Source organism: Procambarus clarkii, chromosome 44 (genome assembly GCF_040958095.1).
Source record: "Procambarus clarkii isolate CNS0578487 chromosome 44, FALCON_Pclarkii_2.0, whole genome shotgun sequence".
Classification (NCBI taxonomy): domain Eukaryota; kingdom Metazoa; phylum Arthropoda; class Malacostraca; order Decapoda; family Cambaridae; genus Procambarus; species Procambarus clarkii.
In genome coordinates this window covers 15,274,193-15,300,123 of record NC_091193.1, presented here as the reverse complement: position 1 = coordinate 15,300,123, position 25,931 = coordinate 15,274,193, and the positions used below count along the sequence as shown (strand labels likewise).

The window sequence follows — 25,931 nt, the reverse complement described above, 5'->3', positions numbered from 1 at the left end:
TTTTCTGTTTGAGTCGTCCGCCTTACTCGGCAAGCTTAGAAAATGAAACTTTCCATTAACGTTTTTCATACCGTTTTGAAACTTTATGAGAATTTCCTGTCTACCTAACCTATCAGAGGACCCTTAACTAACTGTTGTTGAAAAAAAAATCTCCAATTTATTTTCATTTTTTTTTTCATTTTCAAATTACGTCCATATTCGGCCATACGGGTAAACGGCCAAAAGCGACGTTCTTTTTAAGAGGACAGGTTGACTAGTTTAGTCCAGACCGGGCTGGGAAGAGGGGTCATACTAAGCATACTTTATCATACCATGAATTTGTCATACCAAACATACTTTACCTTTTCATTCGTCATACTTTGCTCAGCGAAGATTAAATAAGGCCGCACATTGTATTACGCTCTGTATACATTCACACACGTGTCAAAAACAAATTTTACAGATCAAGGTTCATTCATTTACACTGCTTTCGAAGGTCGTGAAAGGCCGAAGGTTCTAAGATGAGCTCTCTCACCTCTGTCAAAAACAGAATGCAATTAAGTGAAGGCTGTCTGAGAGCTTTGCTTGGCAACTACTAAGAACAAATTACTAAGAACAAATTACTAAGAACAAATTTTATATGTATATATTATGCAAGTAAATAATTTTCAGATTATTATTTTTTAGTGTTACTATAATTTAAGAATAAATGCAACCATAAAAAATTATATTTTATGGAAATTTCCACTAAACCTAAAATAATTCAAGGGATTTTGTGTGTGTGTAGGAAGCATGCGGAGTACACGGTAGCCGTGTGTGGACCAGCCCTCTACTACTACCACCAAGACTTCTCCTTCCGTCTGGTGGAGTGGCTGGAGCTCTTGCGGGCCATGGGCATCAGCAGGGTGTTCCTTTATGAGACAGATGTACACCCCAATATGGAGAAGGTGTTGCGGTACTACGAGAGTCAAGGCTTTGTGGAAGTGACCAAGTATTCCTACCCTCCGCCCTACGATAACGAACCCAGCACGAGGAGGCAAGTGTGTGTGTGTGTGTGTGTGTGTGTGTGTGTGTGTACTCACCTAGTTGCGCCTGCGGGGGGGTTGAGCTTTGGCTCTTTGGTCCCGCTTCTTAACCGTCAATCTACTGGTGTACAGATTCCTGTGCTTCTCGAGTTCTATCATATCTACATTTGAAACTGTGTATAGAGTCAGCCTCCATTACATCACTTCCTAGTGCATTCCATTTACTAACTACTCTGACACTGAAAAAGTTCTTTCTTATGTCTCTGTGGTTCATTTGGGTACTCAGCTTCGATCTGTGTCCTCTTGTATGTATACGCACACACACACACACACACACACACACACACACACACACACACACACACACACACACACACACACACACACACACACACACACACACACACACACACACACACAAAATACATATCAACGCACCACATACTTCAGTTGGTTTTTGTTAACTTTTCAACATTGCTCGTGTGCAGGTTATGGACTAACACTCACCGGGTCCAGATGTTCGCCCAAGAGAACATCTACTTCAGCGACTGCCTCCTGCGGCACATGCACCAGCACCGCTTCATCGCCCACTTCGACCCAGACGAAGTGCCTTTCCTCCTCCACCACGATAACTTCACACACTTAATCAACGAGCTGCTTAACAAGTATGAAAGGGGAAGGGGAGGTGTGAAATCTCGAAATTCTGAGTCTGTAGATATATATATATATATATATATATATATATATATATATATATATATATATATATATATATATATATATATATATATATATATATATATATATATATATATATATATATATATATATATGTATATATTACCGGCATAAAGACATACATTTACACATAAACAGCCTTTCCAGTGATCAGAGAGTGAATGAACGACAGCAAATAAGCTTCAGGAAGTTCCTCAAACCACACACTAGAAGGTGAAGGGACGACGACGTTTCGGACCGTCCTGGACCATTCTCAAGTCGATTGTGATGAGGAAGTAGAGACAGGCAATAAATGGTCCAGGACGGACCGAAACGTCGCCGTCCCTTCACCTTCCAGTGTGTGGTCTGGTCAACATACTTTAGCCACGTTATTGTGACTCATCGCCAGCAAGTTCCTCAAACTTTTCTTCGGCTGGTATTTTAAATCACCAAAATGTAGCTAAACCCTTCACATTAAAATAAAAATAAAATACCAAATTTTTACCAAATAAAACATTAAAAAACCTCAGAGCAAGTATTGAAAGTCTAACTTCAATGTCGGTAATGCTGAAGAAGGATGTCTGTACATGGCTAGTATTCAATATTTTCAAGATTAACAATGTATTCCTATGCATTGAAATCAGTAGACCATATTCTCTATTCATATTACCATTTTCTGCGTATATAATTGCACAATATCCCCCTCTAGGTCGCATATGGAGCTGGGCAAGAAGGCCAAGAGTCTTCCAGCGGGTTATAAGCTCCAGTGGAACATCTTCTACGACGACCTCCAGCCTCCTCAGAGCACTAGAGACCTTCCGCCGTATCTACACGCCTTGCGACACACACTGCGGCCCAAGGCGGACTTCCCTCAGTCTCCCGGCACCTTCAAGGCCATCTACGACATGAACACCGTCACTGGAGTCTTCTCCCATGGCCCCATCGTGTGCGGCTCTGGTGAGAGGGGCAAATGAGAGGGAGGGGGGATGGTGAGGGATGAGGGGGGGATGGTGAAGGATGAGGGGGGGGGGAATGTTGGATGATAGGTAAGAAGTGTTGAGGGATGAGGATAGTAGGACAGCAGGAAAGGTGGAAGTGGTAATTAAAGGGGCAGGAATGAAAGATAAGAGAGGTGCCACGGAATAGGTGGAAAAAGGGGAAGAGAACGAGAAGAGGAATTATGAGACACTGTGAAAGAAGTGAATACTTCCTTCTCTTAGTAAGAAGCTAAGAGAAGGAAGATGAAAGTGAGAGATATGTAAATGCAGGATGATAAAGGGATACTGGTTGATTACCACTCACGTTTACAGCAGATTCAACATAAATTCTGTTTCTTATATAAACTATCAAGATCTATTGCTCTAATATGATTTAAACCTCAATTCCTTCTTCTCGTGTACTTAATCCTCAATTCTATCTCATGTCATTGACGATCTTATCCTCACCAATGAAGTGTTTACTGTGTTTTATGAATGAATGAAGTGTTTTATCAATGAAGTAATCTTGGGAATAAAAGTCACATCAACAAATGCACACAAGAAAATCACTATAAAATCACAAGCCTGACTAAATAATGATCCAGGTCTGTGGAAAATCGCCTGTTTTATCATTTATATGTGGGTAAATGTTGATATGTATAAATTTGCTTAATTTTGTGTCATTGGCTGCTTGATCCTGCACCTGAGAGCTCTTATTTAAAATCATCGTGATGTGCTCTGGGGAAGGAACTCTTCAATCCTTAATTTAAAAAATCTGAAAAAAATATATAAATCATACATCTATTGACATGTTAGGCTCCATTTTACCCGATAATGTTCAGCCAGATGTCCATCAAAAGTGCAGAAGATGGACTTAATCTCTCTCATTGGCTAAATATTATGCATAAGAAAAATGGATGAATTATTCAATATATTAATTATTCACAGGTAAATGTCACTCAGACGTGAAGCGAGTAGACGCCAAGATAGCTTACCTGGGCCACTTCACCAGGACGTGTGGAGACACCTGCAGGAAGGAAGGGTACCTGAAGGAAGACTCGACGCTACTTCGATACGAGGAAGCAGTGAGGGTCACTGTGGAGAAGGTGCTCGGGGAGCTGGGTCTCTTGTAGCACACCCGCCGCGACGTCACCAGGAGCTGTCCCCACCGTCTTCCATAACACACAAACTCTTAGATCTAAGTGAATGCATTTTGGAGGCAAAAAACATCAACAGGATGTTTGCCTGTTGATGTTTGGAAGCTCGTATGCAGATGTTTAGAGGCTCGTATGTTCTGTGTTTGGAGGCACATAAGCCAATATTTTCAAACTCATATGTGGGGTAATTGAAGGTTTGTATGTAGCTGATTGGAGGTAAATATGTGATTGCTGGGAAGCTCATGTGAGCGACTTCACAAACGCATATGTATGTATGGAGGGATTTTGAGTTGTATGTATGTCAGACTCGACACTGCAAAATACATTCCATCACAAGGATAGTGAAAAAAGCGATGCAAGCATACCTGATACATAATAGTAACAATTCTATGTATATTTGATAATTTTGTATTTAAATAATAATATAATTTGTGATAGGATAAAAACCCACACACTTGTGTATTTGTGAGATTTAGGTAAAAAAATTACTCCCAAGTCTTTTGCACGTACCTGAGTGCTTTACATCTCAATGTTTAATCATCTCAACGTCTAATATGATTAGACGCTGAGATGTAAGTCTCATCCTAACCACACACTCAGACCTTGACAAAGCACTCAGGGGAGGGCGAAAGACTTGATGTAATTTCTTTACCTATATCTGTCTGTATATCTATATTTTTATCTATATACCTGTCTGCGAGTAGACATTAACATTACTTATATATTGTGATGTTATTCATTCATACACAATGTCAATATTCACATCCTCCATAGGTAAACATTCCACGGAAGAATGTTCATCTGCCGTAAAGTTATCATTCATTCATTCAGTGCCAAAACATATCGCCTAATATTCATTCATAATATCATCTGGGCCAATCATGGATCTTCCGTCCATACGGTGCTATTTTCCCTTGTACATTTATTTTTCTTAAAGTAGCCAAAAGTCTGAATTAACATCACACACACACACACACACGCGCGCGCTCGCGCGCACACACACACACACACACACACACACACACACACACACACACACACACACACACACACACACACACACACACACACACACACACACACACACACACACACACACACATACATTGTCGTCTTTCCCTTGAGGGGGAAGGGGACACAGGTGGAAGCTGAGTATCCACATGAGCCACAGAGACGTTAGAAAGAACCTTTTCAGGGTCCATCTGTTAGTTAACAGATGGAATGCATTAGGCAGTGATGTGGTGGAGGCTGACTCTATACACAGTTTCAAATGTAGATATGATAGAGCCTAGTAGGCTCAGGAATCTGTACACCAGTTGATTGACAGTAGAGAGGCGGGACCAAACTCCCGCAAGCACAACTAGGCGAGTGCACACACTTGGATCTGTAGTTAACTTGATCATTAGCTCACTCAGTAGCCCATTCTCTTGATCTTCCACAACGTATAAAATGCAGAGTGCTAACCGAACCAGAAATACACGAACCCAAGTCACCCACCTAACCTAATCTACTATTACATAGAAAATGTGGATATTTATGAGCCACTATTTTTCATAATACAGTACTTTGTAACTTGTACGTTGGGGTACTGTAACGTGCCATAACATCGCATTGGTTGAGAAGACTGGTTGACGACTCGACTCTAGATCCTTACTGTACCGTTTTGAAACGTTCAAGACGGATGTATGACAGGACCAAGACGATTCCTGTGTTATTGACCCGAGTAGATTTTATAAACGTTTTATAAATCCTTCGGGGAAAGGTATTCATGGATATCTGGAGCAGCTTTTCAGAGTACCAAACAAGGAACTTTAGGGAGCTGCTCCAGGGTTCATACACACAAACACACACACACACATGTATACTAATGAAAGGAATAATTTCAGTACTCATTTTTACAAATGATACCTTAGGAAGTTTTGCATTTAATGCAATTAGCCCGTTCCTCGATCCTCCCACCACCACGACCTCGACAAACTCCAAGAGTGAGCAAACAAATGGTTGTTGGAGATTAATCGAAACAAGTGTAAGGTTGTGAAGATGAGAGCGGGAGACAGAAAACCAGGAGTTATCCCACACCTTAAAGGGAACGCAGCGGCGAAAATCAGAAAGAGTGAAAGATCTGGGAGCGAATACAATTCCAACACTAACACCGGAGGCTCACACGATAAGAGGTGTAACGTCGCCAGAATGTGGAGCGCTGGCAAACATAAGAACGTCATTTAGAAACCTAAATCAAGACTTTCATGCCAATCTGCACCACATTTTTCATATTAATACTGGAACATGCAGCACCGACGTGGAGTCTGCCCCACATAGAGCATAAAAGCAAAACTGGAAAAATATAGAGGTTTGCAGCAAGATTAATGTCAGAGAAAAGAGGGTTAAGCTATGGATAGGTGAATGGAACTCGATCTCATAACCCTAGAGAACACATGGAATATGATCACAATATACAAGATACTGAGGGGGAATAGATCAGGTGGACATGGATAGCCTCTTTAAATTGAGAGAACATAGGACGAGTGGACGCTAGAAACGCAAATGAATCAAAGAAATGTCAGGAATACAATACTTATATATTATATAAGTATTATACTTGTATAATATTATACAAGTATTATACTTGTATAATAGAAGGATGGGTGGTTATGGTGTTGACCAGCGGGTGGTCAACAAGTGGAATACGCTGAAAGAAGTCGTGGAAGCCACCTCCAGCCACAACTTTTAAGGCCAGATTCGATAAAGAGTTGGACCGTCAGAATAGTTCAATCGTAACTCGAGAAAGGAAACGCAACAAGGCTAGTAGGCGGGGCATGAGGAGCTAGACCTCACTTTCCCGTAGACACTGGTTGGCAATTACCGATAGATAAGTACATCATCATCACGCTACCCCAACACTACCATCACACCACCACCATCACAACACCACCATCACAACAACACCATCACAACACAACATCACTACCATCACAACACCATCATCACAACAACACCATCACAACACAACATCACTACCATCACAACACCACCATCACACCACCACCATCACAACACAACATCACTACCACCACAACACCACCATCACACCACCACCATCACAACACAACATCACTACCATCACAACACCACCATCACACCACCACCATCACAACACAACATCACTACCACCACAACACCACCTTCCTTCCCCCTTACAACAGCCTGTGTCCAAAACACCAGACTAAATTCTATATGCATTACTCCCTATATTATATATCCTGCCACCATTATATTTATTATACTCTGTGTTTGTATCCTGAGATATACGAGCTTGAAACTTAACTTCAATCAAAACTTATTTATCTATTTATTTATTTATTATGCTACATTTGTAGGTATATTAATATAATTAACAATTACGGATCATTATTGGCATTTCAAGAAAATATTCCTCATCATATAATACTTTAATAAAATTATCATAAGGCCATATATACGCCCACTAAAATCACATCTCGGCAACGAGAAAATACACCTCTCTCTCTCTCTGTCTGTCTCTCTCTCTCTCTCTCTCTCTCTCTCTCTCTCTCTCTCTCTCTCTCTCTCTCTCTCTCTCTCTCTCTCTCTCTCTCTCTCTCTCTCTCTCTCTCTCTCTGTCTCTCTGTCTCTCTCTCTCTCTCTCTCTCTCTCTCTGTCTCTCTCTCTCTCTCTCTCTCTCTCTGTCTCTCTCTCTCTCTCTCTCTCTCTCTCTCTATCTCTCTCTCTCTCTCTCTCTCTCTCTCTCTCTCTCTCTCTCTCTCTCTCTCTCTGTCTGTCTGTCTGTCTGTCTCTCTCTCTCTCTCTCTCTCTCTCTCTCTCTCTCTCTCTCTCTCTCTCTCTCTCTCTCTCTCTCTCTCTCTCTCTCTCTCTCTCTCTCTCTCTCTTTCTCTCTCTCTCTTGATACATTAGTATTGAATAATAATAATCCAGGGGTCAGCATTTATCAAGACTTACATGTCCACTCAAGAGAGCTGTACATCTTACCTCAGTCATAGCGGCTCAGTCTTGTATTCATGAAGCAGTTTACGAGCTTAGAAATGCTGCGAGGTCGTTCTCGATTCAAGGGGCCAGATTCACGAAACAGTTACGCAAGCACTTACGAACCTGTTCATCTTTTCTCAACTTTTGGCGGCTTTGTTTACAATTATTAAACAGTTAATGAGCTCCGAAGCACCAGGAGGCTGTTTATAACAGTAACAACAGTTGATTGGGAAGTTTTTATGTTTGTAAACTGTTTAATAAATGTAACGAAAGCCGTCAAAGAATGAGGAAAGATGTACACGTTCGTAAGTACTTGCGTAACTGCTTCGTGAATCTGGCCCATGGTTATTTATTGTTATGGAGCAATCCCGTAGTTCATCGGAGCTCATAAGCTGTCTTGGAAGACATACAAACAAGGCCGCAGTGATTTAGGAAAGATGTACAGGTTTCGTAAGTATATTTATATATTCTTAAATTAAATTTACTTATTAAATTCTGATAATTATATTTATATTTCGTATGTTAGCCAATTTTACAGTTTATTTGGTCCGGTCACGTGATTGTGACACGCTCAAGTCTGGGGCATTGTGTCAATCATCTTAATCCAATCATACCTAATATCTAGTCATTCATGTGAACGCATGGAAAAATACAAGTGTACTTAAGGTGATGGCAACACCACTGTAATGTGAAAGTGTAATTAATGTGATGGCAGCACCACTTTAAAAGTGTACATAAAGTGATGGTAACGCCACTTTAATGTTACAGCGACGCTGTGAGTTCATTCTCTCTTGATGAAGTATATAATTGCGAAGTTTTATGTGATAATTTAAGAGAGGTTTCACTGATAGAGTATCTATGTATAAGTTCAAACTTTTTACTTTTAAACAAGCATGTTGGAGTGTAATCCTAGCCATGCTCCTATTTCTTTATTGAATAAAATTGTATATTTAAACTGCAATTTTCCTGTTCCTCTTTTATGAGACTTATTTTACAAATTGCATAGTTCAATTAATAATTAAAAAAGTACTTTCCTAACCATTTTCCTAATCTCACTAGAGATAAGTATGGCTAAGTGAACATGCTCCCATACGATTAAAGGTCTAATTATCACTTAATGGTCGTGTCTCACAAGCTACCAATCTCTTATTATTATTATTAACATGTTTACTGACAGAAATTAATTACAATTTTGCCTTATCTGAGGAATTCAATTAGTATATATATATATATATATATATATATATATATATATATATATATATATATATATATATATATATATATATATATATATATATATATATATATAGGAACAGTTACCTGTCATCATAATGTTATAATATACATTATTATAATATAATTATAATAATATAATGTCGTTATAGTGTTATAAGACAGAACCTGTCCTAGAGGAACAGTTGCCAGGAACAAGGAGGTTGTCAAGGAGGGCTCATCTTGGGTCAAGAGTGAGGGCGTAACACATTTCTTTTTAACGTGCAGGCAAGTGCAGGGCTGGAGATAACTAAATAATTTAAAATTGAGGTTTTCAGATAATCCCATATATATTTGTATCATTTATTTTTCACCTTCGAAAGTTTGGCTGCTGGACAGTTTGGGTTTGGCGGCTGGATTAACGAGCTTGGATCTTTTATGTGATGACGGGCTGACTCACAACTGATGATACAACCCGTCCTAGATTCAAATCCATTACAACCAACGGTCAACCCCACAGACGCATTCATAAATTTTTACATGCTGTTCATTCATTACAGGAATTTTCTCAAATATAAATTAATAGTATAATATATTAGCATATTGTGCATATATAGGCATAGGTTAGGTGTTTAGGTTCTGTAGGCGATTATTTGTATTTGTAGTACGTGGGTGAAGCATTTACAGCGTTGGAGTTCGAACAAAATTCGTCAGTGAAGCACTTGTTCCGGAAGTGTTCAAAAGAAATCAGTTGTGAGTCGTGTGTAAACAGTTTTTCATTCATAAACAGGGGGTTTGGCAGGTGCATGGAATTACTTTTGGGTCTTTGTTTGGATGATGTTCGAACATTTATTGAACAGTACTTCGCTGACGACCTCTGTTCGAATCTTGTCTGTAAATGCTCCACGCACGTACTTCAAATACAAATAATCACCAACAGAACCTAAACACCTAACCTAATCTATGCCTAACTATACATAAAACTTTAATATAGAATAATATTAATTTCTATATGAAAACAAAGGTTTTTTTTAATGCACAATACAGAAAAATTAATGAGTGCGTTCTGGGGGAAAGCCGCAGCTTTAACAAGGGATATGGAAGGTACCTGGGACACTACACACAGCAGGGGCAGTGCCACCAACTTTTCCAAAGTCTAAGCGTTTGAAAATATATACTCGACGAGGATGGGATTCGAACCCACGCAGGGAGACCCTATTGGATTAGCAGTCCAACGCCTTAACCACTCGGCCACCTCGTCATACCACAATCTTGTTTACAATAATATTTGTAATAATTTTGTTATGTTGCCTTCTCTCTAATCTTATAGTTAGTTGTATAGTTATGCGTGATTGGCATAAGAGGAACCAGACCGATGGGTCACAGACGGATGCTAAATTCCCAATGAGACTTGACGTTAATTTTTGTTGTGCCAGATAAGTAGATGTAGTTAAGAAGAGAGGTAATGAAGGCCCTATTGATCAATTCATAAGCAAAAATTTTATAGAACCCATGGAAGCGGTTCTAGTACAGTCGACTTAAAGTTGAAGAAACCAAACTCATTAACAAGAACTCAATGATAAAAACCACGAATATTTACATAAATTATCCTTCTCTATAATGAGAAGGGAGACAATTATATAACGTCCTAAATAATCAGCAAGATAAGATAAGAAGCATCATGTTGAGGTGGTGACCCCCATGCATGAGGCATGGGCCAGTGTTTCCTCTCTTCTGTTGTTGATACAGACTCTCCTCCTGTTCCTTATTCCGGCTGTTGTTGCTGCTGCTACTGCTGTCTGGAACCCACGACTACTTCTCTTCCACCCAGTTCCTCTCCTCGCGGTGCTCCTTTCCCTATTACTCATCACGACTTATCCGCTACCATTGAAACAACCACCATAGCTATTCCGAAAATCGGCATCAGTGTTGTCCCTCTTGGCCACTGCTGTTCTCACCACCACCACCAGCTGAAGTGAGCGCCGACGGCAGCTTCGGCTTCACCTATGATGAGCGCCCTCCCCACCTCTCTCCCTCGTAACTTCGACCGCTACAATGAGGTGTGGAACTTGACGGTCCTTGGTGAGAATATCACCCTTTTTCTTCCCTCTATATTTACGTTTAAGCTTTCTCTCACTTACCATATTTAGTGGTTAGTATTTGGGAGACTATTCCACAGAAATTTCGGCTTACTTATGCATACATACGTATGCATACTCTCAGGCTTGCATAAATATTTTGCGATTAATCTTCCCGGTGTTATATTTTGAATCATTTTCAGAATAATTTTTGGATTTTAAAATTCTCCTGTTTGTATGAGAGATTTGTTTGTATATAATATTAGTTAATCTTTTAGTCTCTCTCTCTCTCTCTCTCTCTCTCTCTCTCTCTCTCTCTCTCTCTCTCTCTCTCTCTCTCTCTCTCTCTCTCCCCCTCCTGTCTCTCTCTCTCTCTCTCTCTCTCTCTCTCTCTCTCTCTCTCTCTCTCTCTCTCTCTCTCTCTCTCTCTCTCTCTCTCTCTCTCCCTCCCAATTAATATATTCCATGAATCGTTGTGGGGCTCTAACTGACACCATGTCAAGTGGAACTCGTTTCACTAAAGCCAACCCCGACTCCATCAAGTGGACCAGACCCCACAGGAACCACAGTGCAATTTTGAGTGCGGCTAGCCCCAAACATCTGGCCTTATATGCAGAATAATCACAAAAACACGTAAATCGGTTATGTGTAAGTTTTCCACTAGGAAAATTAAACGAAAGTTCCGAACGTTTTCGTGTTTCAACACATTATCAAGGCAATACAGGATCATTTCCGTGATAATGTCTTGAAACACGATAACCTTCGAAACTTTTTTCAGGGGAAAATAAGATACACAAATTCAATATATTTCTCCCTTGATATAAAAATTCGTTTTTTTTAGCTAACGTCCATAGAACATAAGAATCACTGAAGTCGTTCATTTCAAAGTATATGTAATTTCTAATAAAGTTAAAGAGAGAGAGAGAGAGAGAGAGAGAGAGAGAGAGAGAGAGAGAGAGAGAGAGAGAGAGAGAGAGAGAGAGAGAGAGAGAGAGAGAGAGAGAGAGAGAGAGAGAGAGAGAGAGAGAGAGGCAGACAGAGAGAGAGAGAGAGAGAGAGAGGCAGACAGAGAGAGAGAGAGAGAGAGAGGCAGACAGAGAGATACCAGGAAGAGGCAATATAGACGTGTGTCGAGGCTTCTCAACCACAAGCTCTTGAACTGATAAGGTTTCCATGACAGCTTGAAACAAGAATGTAGTGGAAGGCACCTGAGTTATCTCCGTCATTCAAGGCCGTTCAACCGTCTTATTATTAAAAACATTGTTGTTATTAACACTATTGTTATTTCCCCCCAAAAAATTACATTATCTTGATGTATCAATGTAAATGAGAAATTAATAAATAAATAATATATATATATATATATATATATATATATATATATATATATATATATATATATATATATATGACAAGAACATATCGATGCCAACACAGAAGACAATGTCCAACATAACAGGCCAATTACACTGGATTAATCTTTGTGTTTAGATAGGAGATGCCTCGTATGGGCCAATAAGCCTTCTGCAGCCCCTATGTTTATCCCTTATGTATCCCCCCATGTTTTTCACCTTCATTGTATTATCACCTGACCTAATGCGGGTATAAAATCAACTAGTATTGTAAGATCTGTTCACTTGAGAATGAACCATGGAGGTTCGAAACGTCGTGCAAATTATACAAATAAGTGTAATACACTCTATAGTAAATCACTTCTTTTCTTCACCTTAAAAGTACGAAAATGAGTTTTGGAGAACTCCTATTCCAATTAAGCCCTGATGCTAAGAAAATAGTTAGAGGGATAGAAGCCCTAAACCAGAAAATAATAAATACAGAATATGCGGTCATATTCAATGAAACATGTTTGAAAGAAAACCTGCTGCCAGTATACACCAATATATATATATATATATATATATATATATATATATATATATATATATATATATATATATATATATATATATATATATATATATATATATATATATATATATATATATATATAACCTTCGTCAAACTGCCATAGTGCAAACAATCACACACACACACACTCACACGACTGATACCACACATGGTACCAAGTATAAACAATGTGTTCCAGCAAATTACCCGATGACCACTCCGCCGCCATACCTAACTTCCTGAACTGGTCGGCTTTAAAGACATCACTTGGACTATTAGAGTCCCTGATAGCCCAAGTGATTTAGCCCCGTTCCTCCACTTCCTCCTCATATCCTTTCTCCGAGTCTGTCCCCGTATCCTAACTCCTTGTCCCTCATAATGATTTTGCTGTCTTCTGATAATTACCTTTCTTTCCCTTCGTCAGGTCTTCGGTCTCCAGCGGAAGACATCCTTCGAGTTCAAGAACCTGACCAAACGGGATGCACAGACACAGCTGGCCCACGAGCTGCAGAAGCAGCTGCAGACGTGTCCCAGGCACCTGAAGGAGGCCGTTGAAAGGGATCTTGGCAGCTTCGAGAACCTCTTCGCGCGCTTCATCAACGAGTCCGCGCCCTCCGTCGAGTGGGAGAGGATCGAAAAATTGCAAGAAGGATCAGTGAGTTTAAGTTGGGATGGTGAATGGATTGGTGATTGGGACGAAGCTCAGAATGGTTGTGGTGGTGTTAAAGGTAGCACCACTACCACCCGTGATGCTGGTGGTTGTGGTGGTGCTGGTGGTAGTGGTGGTGCGGTGGTTGTGGTGACACGGGAGGTTGTGGTGGTGCTGGTGATTGTGGTGGTGCTAGTGCTTGTAGTGACACGGGAGGTTGTGGTGGTGCTGGTGATTGTGGTGGTGCTAGTGCTTGTAGTGACACGGGAGGTTGTGGTGGTGGTGATGACAGAGTATTCCTTGGGATGAAAAAAAGTAAACAAAAACTGTTGGATCAAAGTTTATTTGATATATTAAAACAATATTTTATATTTTACTTCATCACCTTTATTCAACTCTTATCTTTTTTTCCTCGTCTTCCCTCGTTGTTGTAGAGACACAAGTGTTGGCAGACTGCTCAACAGCAGGTGAAGCTGCTGTCATTAACTGTTTCTAATATGCAGGTCATCACTTTGCCCGATGTTCTCTTTCCTGAAGCAGTGTTCTCTCGAGAAGTGTCATCGAACAGAAGAAAAAACTTGCTTTAATATAATGTTTTATGTGTTTATAGTTGTTAATGTTAAACAATATTGGAGAAACAATTCAATAAGGAAATAAATAGTGGTGTACATGCACGTTATTTGTTACTTTTTAAATTAAAAACATCAATTGTTATTACAAAAATATTTAATCAAGTACAAAGAGCGGCTCTAATTACTCGTTTTCAGGTCCGGGAGTACTCTGAGCTCCAGGGCCCTGAGGTGAGCGCTGTGAGGTCCATGCTGGAGAAGCTGGTGGTGGTCAAACTCAACGGTGGCTTGGGCACCTCCATGGGCTGCCAGGGACCAAAATCCATCATCCCCGTCCGCTCAGACCTGACCTTCCTGGACCTGACCGTGCAGCACATCGAGGTGGGTGGGGTTACGACAAGGCTCCCGGTTGTAGGGAGCTGAGGCAATTGTGTGGGACAACACAGTTGAAAACAGTCCAATTGTGTTCCGATAGGATTGTTTCGTCACATCATCTGTCGTAACTTCCAAGCGGCTTTGTCACTCACTCGAGGCTGTTCTCCTCCCTTCACCTCTCACAGCTGCTCAGACTTTAGTTTAAACACTTTCTGGAAATTTTTGTTTAGTATCCTTATAAATTTTCTTTCCGGAGCTCACGTATTCCTTTGCTCTAATTCACTGTCATTGTATCTGTTCCTGTATCGCTGTATCATTTTGTTTTTGTATTGTTGTGTCCCTGTATTACTGTACACTTGTTCATTGTATAGTTTCATAATTTTAGTTATGTATCACTACTTTCCCTGATATACTGTACTCACCTATTTGTGCTTGCGTGGGGGGTTGAGCTCTGGCTCTTTGGTTCCGTCTCTGTGAGACCACTGTGTTTCTTTACCACTGTATTCATGTATCTCCTTGAACTGTATCAGTTTTCCTGTATCACTTCATATCCGTATCGCATTTTCCATGAATCTTGTGACACTGTATTACAGTGTTCTTCAATCACACTGTTTTTATATTACAGAGTTCCAATATGCCTTTATCAGTGATTCCCGTGTCAATGTGTTCACGTATCACTGTATCCATGTATTAGAGAGTCCCTGTATCGCTGTATACCTGCACCGTTGTGCCCTTGAATTAGTGTATGCAGTATTCCTCAATTGCTAAGTCCATATATGTATATGTTCCTGCAGAACAATAACATCGATTGATGACCAGACCACACACTAGACGGTGAAGGTACGACGACGTTTCGGTCCGTCGTGGACCATTCTCACAATCGACTTGAGAATGGTCTAGGACGGACCGAAACGTCGTCGTCCCTTCACCTTCTAGTGTGTGGTCTGGTCATCATACTTTAGCAACGTTATTGTGACTCCTCGCCTGCAATAACATCGTTTCCTTGTTCCTATATCTCTATGTTCATTTACATGGACACAGAGATATACAGTAAATGTATCACTATGTCCTTGAATTACTATGCCCATGGTTGGATATGAGAATACTCAAGAACAAGGATATGAGAACAGAGTGACGGAATGATGCCCAATCGCTTAGGCCATTGGGCATAATCCGATTTTTGTGGCAGGATCTGCCCGTTTCTGAACTCATGCTGATATTTTGTTCAAAATGTTATTGTTTTCATTAAATGTTGTTCTTGTGTTCTCTAAATGTTCTCTAGAGTTTTCCTAAATGTTCGAATAATGTCTGTTTTCCTAACTACCTGTTTTCCTTAGCCTAGAATGACATGCATGAATGGGATAATTTTTCGCCGTGGTCAACATAATCGGCTCACAACCGAATGGGCTTGGGTTCGATTTCCGGGCAGGAGAAAACGTTTGGAAACCTTTCCTTTCGTCAGGGTGCCTCTATTCACCAAGCAGTAAACAATGATCTGGGAGTTTGGCAACTCTGTGGGTTGCATCGTAGAGAAAGTTAGTTGTTTACAAGCTTTGGTGAGTAGGGGACCTCGGTGCGTCTAACAGGTTCCCTTTTTCCCCGACAATGAGAAACCCGTGACTTCGTTCTTCATATTTTGTATCCTTGTGTCTCTGTTTACCTGTATCCCTGTGCTTGTCTACCTGTATCCCTGTGTTTCTGTCTACCTGTATCTCGGCTGTTTCTGTTTACCTGTATCCCTGTGCTTGTCTACCTATATCCCTGTGTTTCTGTTTACCTGTATCCGGGCTGTGTCTCTGCCTACCTGTATTTCTGTGTCTCTGTCTACCTGTATCTCTGCGTCTCTGTCTACCTGTATCTCTGAGTGCTATTTGCCTATATTCCCGGAATCAAATTTTCTCGTTGTTCGCACTTATCACTCTCTACAGCACCTCAACAAGACCTACAGCTGCCAGGTCCCGCTCGTTCTTATGAACTCCTTCAACACCGACGAGGAAACCCAGAAGGTCATCCGGAAATACCAAGGATTTCAGGTCAGTCAAGGTCAGATGACGGCTCAGTGTTTCCCAAGGGCCATGATTCCCCCTTGTTATATATATGGTTATTATTTACAAAAGATCAGAGGAGTGTAGATTAGAGTCGGGGATTTCATCCGTATCGTAGTTTCCAGTGTATGAAGGATTCATTCCCCGGATGAGGTTCGTTGTTTCCAAAGAGGTTATGTGTAAAATAGAGTTAATCTTCGTAAAATTCCATGTAATCTTTGACCATTTCAGGCTAGACGGGATTGCCTTTTCCCAAGTATGAGGGATTCCATAAAAAAAATTGATATAGGAGTCGATGTTTCTTAAATACAAAGTTTTCTTGAAAATCTCAAGTTTGATTAGAGTCATTATATCTCAGAATACGAATACTCAGAATACTGTTTTCCTGTATTACATGTCCTTCACTTATTTCAGCTTTGTTACATAAATACAGACCCCACGTAGATCTGCTTCTGTAAGTAAATGGTTTTAGTGACTTGTGTTGTTGTGCAGGTGGAGACGCACACCTTCAACCAGTCTCGCTACCCGAGGATCAACAAGGAGTCCCTCATGCCGGTCCCGAAGACCTGCGGCGCTGACGACAACCTCGAGGGGTGGGTCCCTGTGTCTTGTGTGTGTGTGTGTGTGTCTCTGTCTCTTCCTCTCTCTGTCTCTGTCTCTGTCTCTCTGTCTCTGTATCTCTCTCTCTCTATCTCTCTGTCTCTCTCTGTCTGTATCTCTCTCTCTCTCTCTCTCTCTCTCTCTCTCTCTCTCTCTCTCTCTCTCTCTCTCTCTCTCTCTCTCTTTCTCTCTCTCAAGAAGGTGAGTGTTTAGCGATCATGCATATAGGTGAAGACTTAGAACATTTTCATGGCAGAAAATGCATAATAATTAGACCTTCGTACTTCATAAGTATTTATTTATTTTATATTTATTTAATATATATATATATGTCGTACCTAGTAGCCAGAACGCACTTCTCAGCCTACTATGCAAGGCCCAATTTGCCTAATAAGCCAAGTTTTCATGAATTAATTGTTTTTCGACTACCTAACCTACTTAACCTAACCTAACCTAACTTTTTCAGCTACCTAACCTAACCTAACCTATAGAGATAGAGATAGGTTAGGTTAGGTAGGGTTGGTTAGGTTCGGTCATATATCTACGTTAATTTTAACTCCAATAAAAAAATTGACCTCATACATAATGAAATGGGTAGCTTTATCATTTCATAAGAAAAAAATTATAGAAAATATATTAATTCATGAAAACTTGGCTTATTAGGCAAATCGGGCCTTGCATAGTAGGCTGAGAAGTGCGTTCTGGCTACTAGGTACGACATATATATATATATATATATATATATATATATATATATATATATATATATATATATATATATATATATATATATATATATATATATATATATATATATATATATATATATATATTCATCCTATTCAGGTGGTATCCACCAGGTCACGGGGACTTCTATCAATCCTTCCGCAGCTGCGGTTTATTGGACTGGTTTATCAGCCAGGTAAGGTGGACCAGACAGTCACCATGAGCGCCAGGTAAAGTGACTAGGCACTAATGAGTTTATTCAGGCTCGGACACGTCTTATATGACCGACATAAAGGTAACGTTCAACGCCATCTCAGGTGGGTGTGACATCAGGCTTGAGGGAAATACAAAACACTGCCAGTTTTAGTATAACATTTCGTATAATTTGAAGCTAAAAATTGTGGAGCACCACGCTAGGCCTCTTGTCCCATGCGATGCTAGTTTAGTACATAATTCGCCCAACCACTTGGGCTAGACGGTAGAGCGACGGCCTCGCGTCATGCAGGTCGGCGTTCAATCCCCCCCCAAACGTCCAAGTGGTTGGGCACCATTCCTTCCCCCCGTCCCATCCCAAATCCTTATCTTGACCCCTTCCAAATGCTATATAGTCGTAATGGCTTGGCGCTTTCCCCCCCTGATAATTCCCTCGTACTTAATTCCACTCCCTCACCCATATCAACAAAATATTGGATGAGGTTGTGCCGCGAACACTGGTGCGTGACGCCGACTGCTCTCCTCCAGGGGAAGGAGTACGTGTTCCTCAGCAACATCGACAACCTGGGCGCCACCGTCGATCTTGGCATTCTGAACTTCCTGCTGGGGGGCCAGCCCTCGGACCACTGTCCGTTCCTCATGGAGGTCACCGACAAGACCAGAGCTGATGTCAAGGTGAGGCCACGCCAGGTCCAAGCACGGCTTTAATAATTAAAGTGAATATTTGGGGGGTAGAAATAGCCTAAGCTATTAAATAGCCTATCCCTTTGATATGTATTTCTTTCTTGTCTCAATAAACATACTTGAACTTAAAGTGAATATATATGTATATATAGCCACTGACTTCTGTGTATTAAACAAGATCGTTGTCCTAGCGAGGTCGGCTCAGGCGGGTAGATTGTTCCTTGACTTTAATACTCTTCGGGAGAAGATCTTTCTGACTTTTGTTCGACTATAGGGCTTGGCAATCTTGAAATTGTTATATTTTCTGAGTTATATTGGACCTCTCGAAGAAGTGGCTTGGGTTTACGTTCTCTAATCTATTCAACATCTTGAATGTCTTATTGAGGTCAGTCATGTTTGTGTATATATATATTAGTTCTGAAGCCTTCATGAATGGTGAAGTTTACCCAAATTAATAATTTATCAAGTAGCGAGAACAGCTAAAAAATAAAAAATTACGAAGTATGCATAGCAGTACAGGTAAAGACAAATGCTGATATTTGTTCTCTCATATTTCTAACATTGAAAAATCAGATATATCAAGTACCTGATAATAACAAAGAGATGGACGATATTCTAAATAAATTCTCTGGCTCTGTATTTACTACAGAACACCATAATATTTTACCTGTAGTTAAACAGTCTATGTGTTGAGAAGGACAAGTAGAATAGTTTAATTTTTATTAAGGATGCAGCTGTTAATGAAACAAACAAATTTAAGTCCACCAAGTTCCCAGTGCAGACGAAGTATTTGCCGGGGTTCTTAAAGAATGTAAGGATAAGTTTAGTGAGCCCTGGTGTTACATATTTAATACATGAAAGCCGAGAAAAAGATTGGAATCGTGCCGAGTTGTGAGTATTGTGACGATTACACAAAATTAAGACATGGGATATAACTTTCATCGGATTAGCGATCAATACATCTTTTAATTTTTTTGTATTCCTCCCCTACAGGGAGGCACACTTATCAGGTACGAGAACCAGATGAGGCTGCTGGAGATAGCTCAGGTGCCCAAGGAACACATCGACGACTTCAAATCCGTCAAAACCTTCAAGATCTTCAACACCAACAACCTTTGGATTAAACTGAGTGGTAAGTGGATGGGTGGGAGAGAGAACTGCGCTTCATTAGTTTATTATGATCCCCATGTTAGTGCCGTGGGCGGTGGTGGAAGGATTACACGGTCAGATAATCGGTTCAGTTATATTATATTTATGTGTCTATCACGCACTCCATACCTATTCCGTGGGAAAAAGTAGAAATAGAAATACAAAAATAATTCATCAACTGCTGCAAATGTTTGTTCTCAGGACAGTGGTACGTTACCACGTTCTTTAAGACGCATTCTTCGACTTCGAAGGCTTACTACTATCAATAAAGCCTTCGTGACTGTCTCTAGCGCCTCAGCACTCGGCAACCACAATGCGGACCTCTTCTCTTCACACAGTTATATACCTGTGTCACATTTTTTCAATTGAAACGGCGTCAGGAGTAAGAACGATCTCAGTAAACTGCTCTTGTTAAATAACCATAAGCGTTTTATAATTGCTGAAATGTAATATTATCTATAATGTATTATCTTACAGATTTAACCTAAGCCATTTGGCTTCTTTTGACATAACCCCAGTGGGAGATAAGAAGCACCAACACGAATCACAAATACATTTTAAATAATGAGCATAAATAAGGTAACTAGGCTTCTCCTACAGTTTGTCTCGGCGTTAAACTATTGTTGTCCTCTAACTCCCCTTGCCACTTCGGAGGGGGTATAGGGTGTTTATGTACCTTCAGGACACCAATCCCCTCAGTCACAGGGCATGGCGAGAAGGCCCCCCTAAGCATACCGATAAGTATAACATTCTTCCTACCGCAGAAACTGTGAAACCATTTTCATTCTCACTAGGATTCATATAATTACCAACTACAACCCATAAGAATTTTTCCGCCATTACACCTGCATATGAAGATGATCTCCGTGTCTCTTCCTGTGCGGCCAGCGATAAAGGAGGTGCTGGAGGGCGGGACGCTGGACATGGAAGTGATCGTCAACAACAAGACGCTTGACAACGGCCTCAACATCATCCAGCTGGAGCAGGCCGTCGGCGCCGCCGTGAAGTGCTTCTCAGGCGCTCTGGGTTAGTTCATGCTCCTACCGCAGACAGGTGTTTACAGTTCTAACCAGCCTAATGTGCATTTTACGTTTGTCTTTCATATAGGGTTAGACAAAGTAACTTTGTTTGCCTAACATGTGACCACTCCCAGTGGGGTCAGTATCTAAACGTAACGTTTAATCAACGTTGAATCAATGTTAAAGTGTTAATTAGCGAAAAATACATTAGCGTATGTTATTCATGGAAAGGTGTTTTAGAGAGCTGTTTAAGAACAAAGTTGAATATTGAATTATTATGCAGTCAACCGTAAGTTATTTAAGTAATTTACCAGCTCGACTTACAATTACATATAATATATATTGCATAATTATTGTATTGCAAACTAATTTTGATTCCTGACCACGTATGTAATTAATTGATCCATTATGCAGATAATATATAATGTCAAGTATATGCTAACCCAGGGGGAGTGGAAAATAGTCATTATGTAACAATTTACAATACAATGTTCAAGGAAATAGGCTTTCTTCTTTTTCACAAATTTCGCACACGAATTTAGGACAAATTGTCGCCTGTAACTGACAATACATTCTAGGCATATCCTGGTATATATCGGTGTGGTATTAGTTTTATAAGTATGAGTATTAGGAAATGTTTTGCCCTTTTGAAAGTATGTTAGTTATTGCAGTATGGCGGGGAAAGTTGTTAGGACGGGGGCTACTTTCATTTTGTTATTTTGTGATGGAGGTTTTAGTGTTTGTGACTGGAAGTTTAGTCAGTTCTTACCACTCGTCAGAATGAATGAACTAGTGGCTTGAAGTCTAGAGATTTGTCATTTATTCTTTTTATACTTCTCTTGTCCTTTCCTCACACCAGGTATACTCTTCTGAGTTTATAACATCTTGGTTAGTGAAGTGTTAGCCCAGCTTATATACAGTACAGTTGCTTTCTGACCTCCGTGTTCGTGGTATAGTTGTGGTTACTTAGTATTTGATCCTCCCAAATAATTGTTCTAACTCAGCCAGAACCACCCAAACCTCTGACCACATTACACACTCGATTTTTAATAAATATGGAACACTATAATGTCCTATAAGTTCTCAATCCCACAAAGCCTTCGATCCTTTTTCCCCTAACTTCTCCTACCACAGGAATCAACGTGCCCCGCTCTCGCTTCCTGCCGGTGAAGAAGACAGACGATCTGCTGCTGGTAATGAGCAACTTGTATCGCCTGCAGCAGGGAGCACTCACCATGTCGCCGCTCCGCATGTTCGATACCACGCCCTTGGTCAAGCTGGGCTCACACTTCACCAGAGTGAAGGTCAGGTGGTGTCGGGGTTACTGAGGGTGGAGGTAGTGGACCAAGGGGTGGGAGAAGCATGACGGTGGACCACAGAAGGAGTGGAGTGATACGATATTCAGGGATAGGTAAAGTATTTGGTTAGGAATAGAGTTAAGAAGAATTGAGGAACGGAGAGGATTAAGAAGGTTGTGGGGAGAAGTAAGAGGCTGGATAAAAAGGACGAGGAAAGAAGTGGAGGACATTACGGGCTCACCATAGCCCATGCTACATGGACACTTCGTTCTGAGTAGCTAAATCTAAAACAACAACAAGTGGAGGACAAAAAGTTATAGCCTCTCTCCTGTGCCAGCTAAGCCCGTGCTACTTGGAACATTTTGTTCCGAGTTGCTGAATCTAAAACAACAACAACGGTGGAGGACAGTAACAAAGTTATCGCGAATAGCCTAACTCAATTACGGGCTCACTCTAGCCCGTTCTGAGTAGCTAAATCTGGAACAACAAATGAGGTGAAGGTAATTGGTGGGAGTAAAGACGACGGTAAAGCGTGGTAATAAGAGCAGGTAAGACAGGAGCTTGGATGGATTTACAAGGGGGGAGGAGAAAAGAGCTGGAGTGAGTTGTTTACTTTTTCTTGATTCAGTTTTATCATTTTGAATCATGTCTCTCATAGTATTTTAGATTTGTATAAAAATATATTTCTGAAACAGTTTTACATTATAATTTTCATCTCCTGTGCCAGCAAACACACACACTGTGATCTGTATATTCCACTGTCCGTTTTTCTCCACCGGCATTTATAATATTGTTTCCTGCAGGACTTCCTGGGGCGGTTCTCCTCCATCCCAGACATGCTGGAGCTGGACCACCTGACCGTCTCCGGTGACGTTACCTTCGGCAAGGGGGTCGTCCTGAAGGTGGGGAAGGGTGGGCGGGGAGAGGAAAATATGTTCTGTATTCACCTAGTTGTGCTTGCCGGAGGTTGAGCTTTGGTTCTTTGGTCCCGTCTCTCAAAAGCTGTAGGGGGGATCCAATCCCGTATCGCCGTTCCGGGTAGGCGAGGAGCTTCTAATCAACCTAAGCTTCCGAGCTTAGGATCGTCGTCGTTCTTAAACCAACAACTTTATATACTGATTCCTGAAGCTTGTTCACCAAAGGTGGATAGAACTTATCTAACGTTTCTTCAGATAGAAAACATGTTCAGCATATAAATTTTGTTTTAAACCAGTGACTTATAATATAATTAAATTATAACTTAAGAATATTCTTTGGTAGGACAAAGGTTCACTTGTCAGTTTACAAGAAGACTATTATTGCAACCGCAATATGCGTTCGGACCATCACAAATACCTAGATAACTATCCAAGTGATTTGACGGGAGGTTTGGTGTCTTGATCTAATGGATTTACTCTGAGAAAGGGCTGCATAGCTAGCCGCGCGCTTTCGTCTATACTTTGTGGAGCTAAATTGTGTAAGAAGCACGCACTCACAAACATAGCTTCAAACTGAATTAGAAATAATATCCTCCTCAACGGAGATCGAATTCGAAGTGAGTCCTGCAATATGAGACCAGCATAATAACCACTCCGCTTATCAAACTTTCTAATCATTATATCACCTAATAGCATTTTGATAGCGTGAGTTGGACATGTGAATGAGTAGTATTGGGTATTTATAAACAGGAGCTGCCTCATATGGGCCAATAGGCCTTCTGCAGTTACCTTTATTCTTATGTTCTTGTTGTTATGTTATATTGGAGTCTAAAGTTAATAGAAGTATTACAGCACACATATAAAGAAGCAGAGACTAGGCTATGATTTACAAACCCCTATCATTTTTCTACATAATTTCCTTGATCTATAATCAAAATGTTGATTCAGAGCAAGCAATTCAGACTTTATAATTAACAATAAAGTGGTGCATAACTTTATGTACATTAATTTAGAGCTATGTTTTAAACACAAATGTTCACATTCTGAGATGTATTACTGTAATCTAGACTAGAGTCTAGTGAGTAGTGTGCGACCAAGTCTTTGTTCACACTTTACAAATTATGTGACCGTAAGGTTGAAATGCCAGAGATACTTGTAGAGATTCTTGTAGTCTCAAGTAACAACATGCGCTGGACTAAAGTTTGTTTTTCTTTGTCATCTTTGACACATTTCTTTGTGATAAATGGATCTACTTTAATTCCTGTTTGCCTCTTTCTGTTTTCAAATTCTTCCGACTAATATTGATTTTTATTTAGTTATTGATTTCAAGAAAATACATTGAGTTTTGTAAATATTTAGGAATGCACATTCAAATACATTCATTTTAGTACCCAGGGGAATAGAAATAGCCTAAGCTACTCTATCCCATTGAGATGTATTTCTTTCTTGTCTCAATAAACATACTTGAACTTGAACTTATTAGTACAGTGGATAGCTGCAGTATATAATTAACATGGATATATGGTAATAAGTCGGATGCACGTATATTTTCGAGAAGCCGCTAACATGTATTGCGTTTCGGGAAATCTTGAGGCTTCTGTTTGCCCGCCAATGTTCTAGAATCTTTAAGACCTATATGAGACGGGACCTGCATCTATTAGTCTCAGTGTCTTCATTAAGAATGCGCATGTATCTTTGTAGCTAACCCCTTTCTAATGTTTACCAATGCCATTATATATATATACATATAAACATGAATTATATGTATATATGTATAATACTCTGATATCCTACAGGGGACCGTCATCATTATCGCCAACCATGGAGACCGTATTGACATACCCACAGGTGCCATACTGGAGAACAAAATCGTATCGGGTAACCTTCGGATTTTGGACCACTAACTGGTAGCATACAGAGATATAAACACCGGAAGGTGTACCCCATTTCTCGGTGTGTATACTCTGAGAATTTACTTTAATTCTGAACTATATTCAGGACTCAAGCATACTCTCCAGTCGGTCAGTCTTGGACACCTAAAGAGCCCTTCACAGGTTGATATAGGTCATAAGCCCAACACCAAACTAATCAACTAGCTGATTAAATTCTCGCTTAGGATAACAAATTTATAAAGAAATATCTAATAAAAGCTGTTTATTAATGTCCTTTCTTTATCTTTGTATGTAAATTTAACTCCAAATGGTTTATATGCACGCCAGATATATTACTATACAGTATAGATGAACACCAAGTGGAACAAAAATTTTATTTTGCAAGAGGATAAATGGTATAGCCTGATATTGCTGGATAATTTGCTCCTATCACTGCTGAAGTAACTTGTGTTACACCAAACATTTTGTGCACTGCTTAAAGACTACCTATACTCACCCTTAATTGGTGACACCTCCACAGCTAATCTAATTTTACAATATTAGATAATATCCAAAAAAAGGCTCTCTTTAGAAAGTCTTCTGGCTCTCTAAAGCCTAAATGAGCCTCTCTAGAGCCTAAAATGGTCTCTCTTTAAAGAGACCAATTTCTTCAATATCAAGGTAATAGATAGCTGCAGCTTATTGACTATTTCTTCCTTGTGAGAAATGTAAAAAGAATCACAATTTGAAATTGTAATAAT

The 25,931-nt window shown here is 40.1% G+C and overlaps 2 protein-coding genes and 1 non-coding gene across 7 annotated transcripts in view; 2 read left to right on the top strand and 1 right to left on the bottom strand.

Annotated features, from left to right (window-relative positions):
* The window catches only part of LOC123745283 (uncharacterized), a 54,612-nt gene extending 45,800 nt beyond the window's left edge, over positions 1-8,812 (top strand). For all 5 annotated transcript variants that reach the window (XM_045725665.2, XM_069300660.1, XM_045725663.2 and 2 more), the window contains 4 exons: positions 767-1,015; positions 1,493-1,669; positions 2,431-2,678; positions 3,647-8,812. In XM_045725665.2, the coding sequence (XP_045581621.2) occupies positions 767-1,015; positions 1,493-1,669; positions 2,431-2,678; positions 3,647-3,831 (859 nt within the window). In that variant the 3' untranslated portion in view covers positions 3,832-8,812. The remainder of the gene's footprint in view (positions 1-766; positions 1,016-1,492; positions 1,670-2,430; positions 2,679-3,646) is intronic.
* A 1,439-nt stretch (positions 8,813-10,251) lies between these two features.
* On the bottom strand, positions 10,252-10,333 carry TRNAS-GCU (transfer RNA serine (anticodon GCU)). The gene has a single exon. It is a non-coding gene; the product is annotated as a tRNA-Ser (tRNA).
* A 439-nt stretch (positions 10,334-10,772) lies between these two features.
* LOC123745282 (UTP--glucose-1-phosphate uridylyltransferase) lies at positions 10,773-25,448 on the top strand. The gene is made up of 12 exons (XM_045725661.2): positions 10,773-11,132; positions 13,480-13,710; positions 14,472-14,654; positions 16,577-16,681; positions 17,186-17,286; positions 18,140-18,215; positions 18,761-18,907; positions 19,910-20,048; positions 20,954-21,091; positions 22,219-22,388; positions 23,186-23,284; positions 25,096-25,448. Exons 1-12 carry the CDS (start codon positions 11,079-11,081, stop codon positions 25,201-25,203), a joined length of 1,551 nt encoding a protein of 516 aa, XP_045581617.2. The 5' UTR covers positions 10,773-11,078; the 3' UTR covers positions 25,204-25,448.
* The last annotated feature ends 483 nt before the right edge of the window (positions 25,449-25,931 follow it).

What these genes read in the sequence shown, in the direction of transcription:
- LOC123745282 (XM_045725661.2), top strand. Translation starts at nt 11,079, where the DNA reads ATGATGAGCGCCCTCCCCACCTCTCTCCCTCGTAACTTCGACCGCTAC. An exon ending in GCTGACGACAACCTCGAGGG is followed by an intron (nt 17,287 to 18,139) that starts GTGGGTCCCTGT and finishes CATCCTATTCAG; the next exon opens with GTGGTATCCACCAGGTCACG. An exon ending in TGGACTGGTTTATCAGCCAG is followed by an intron (nt 18,216 to 18,760) that starts GTAAGGTGGACC and finishes GCTCTCCTCCAG; the next exon opens with GGGAAGGAGTACGTGTTCCT.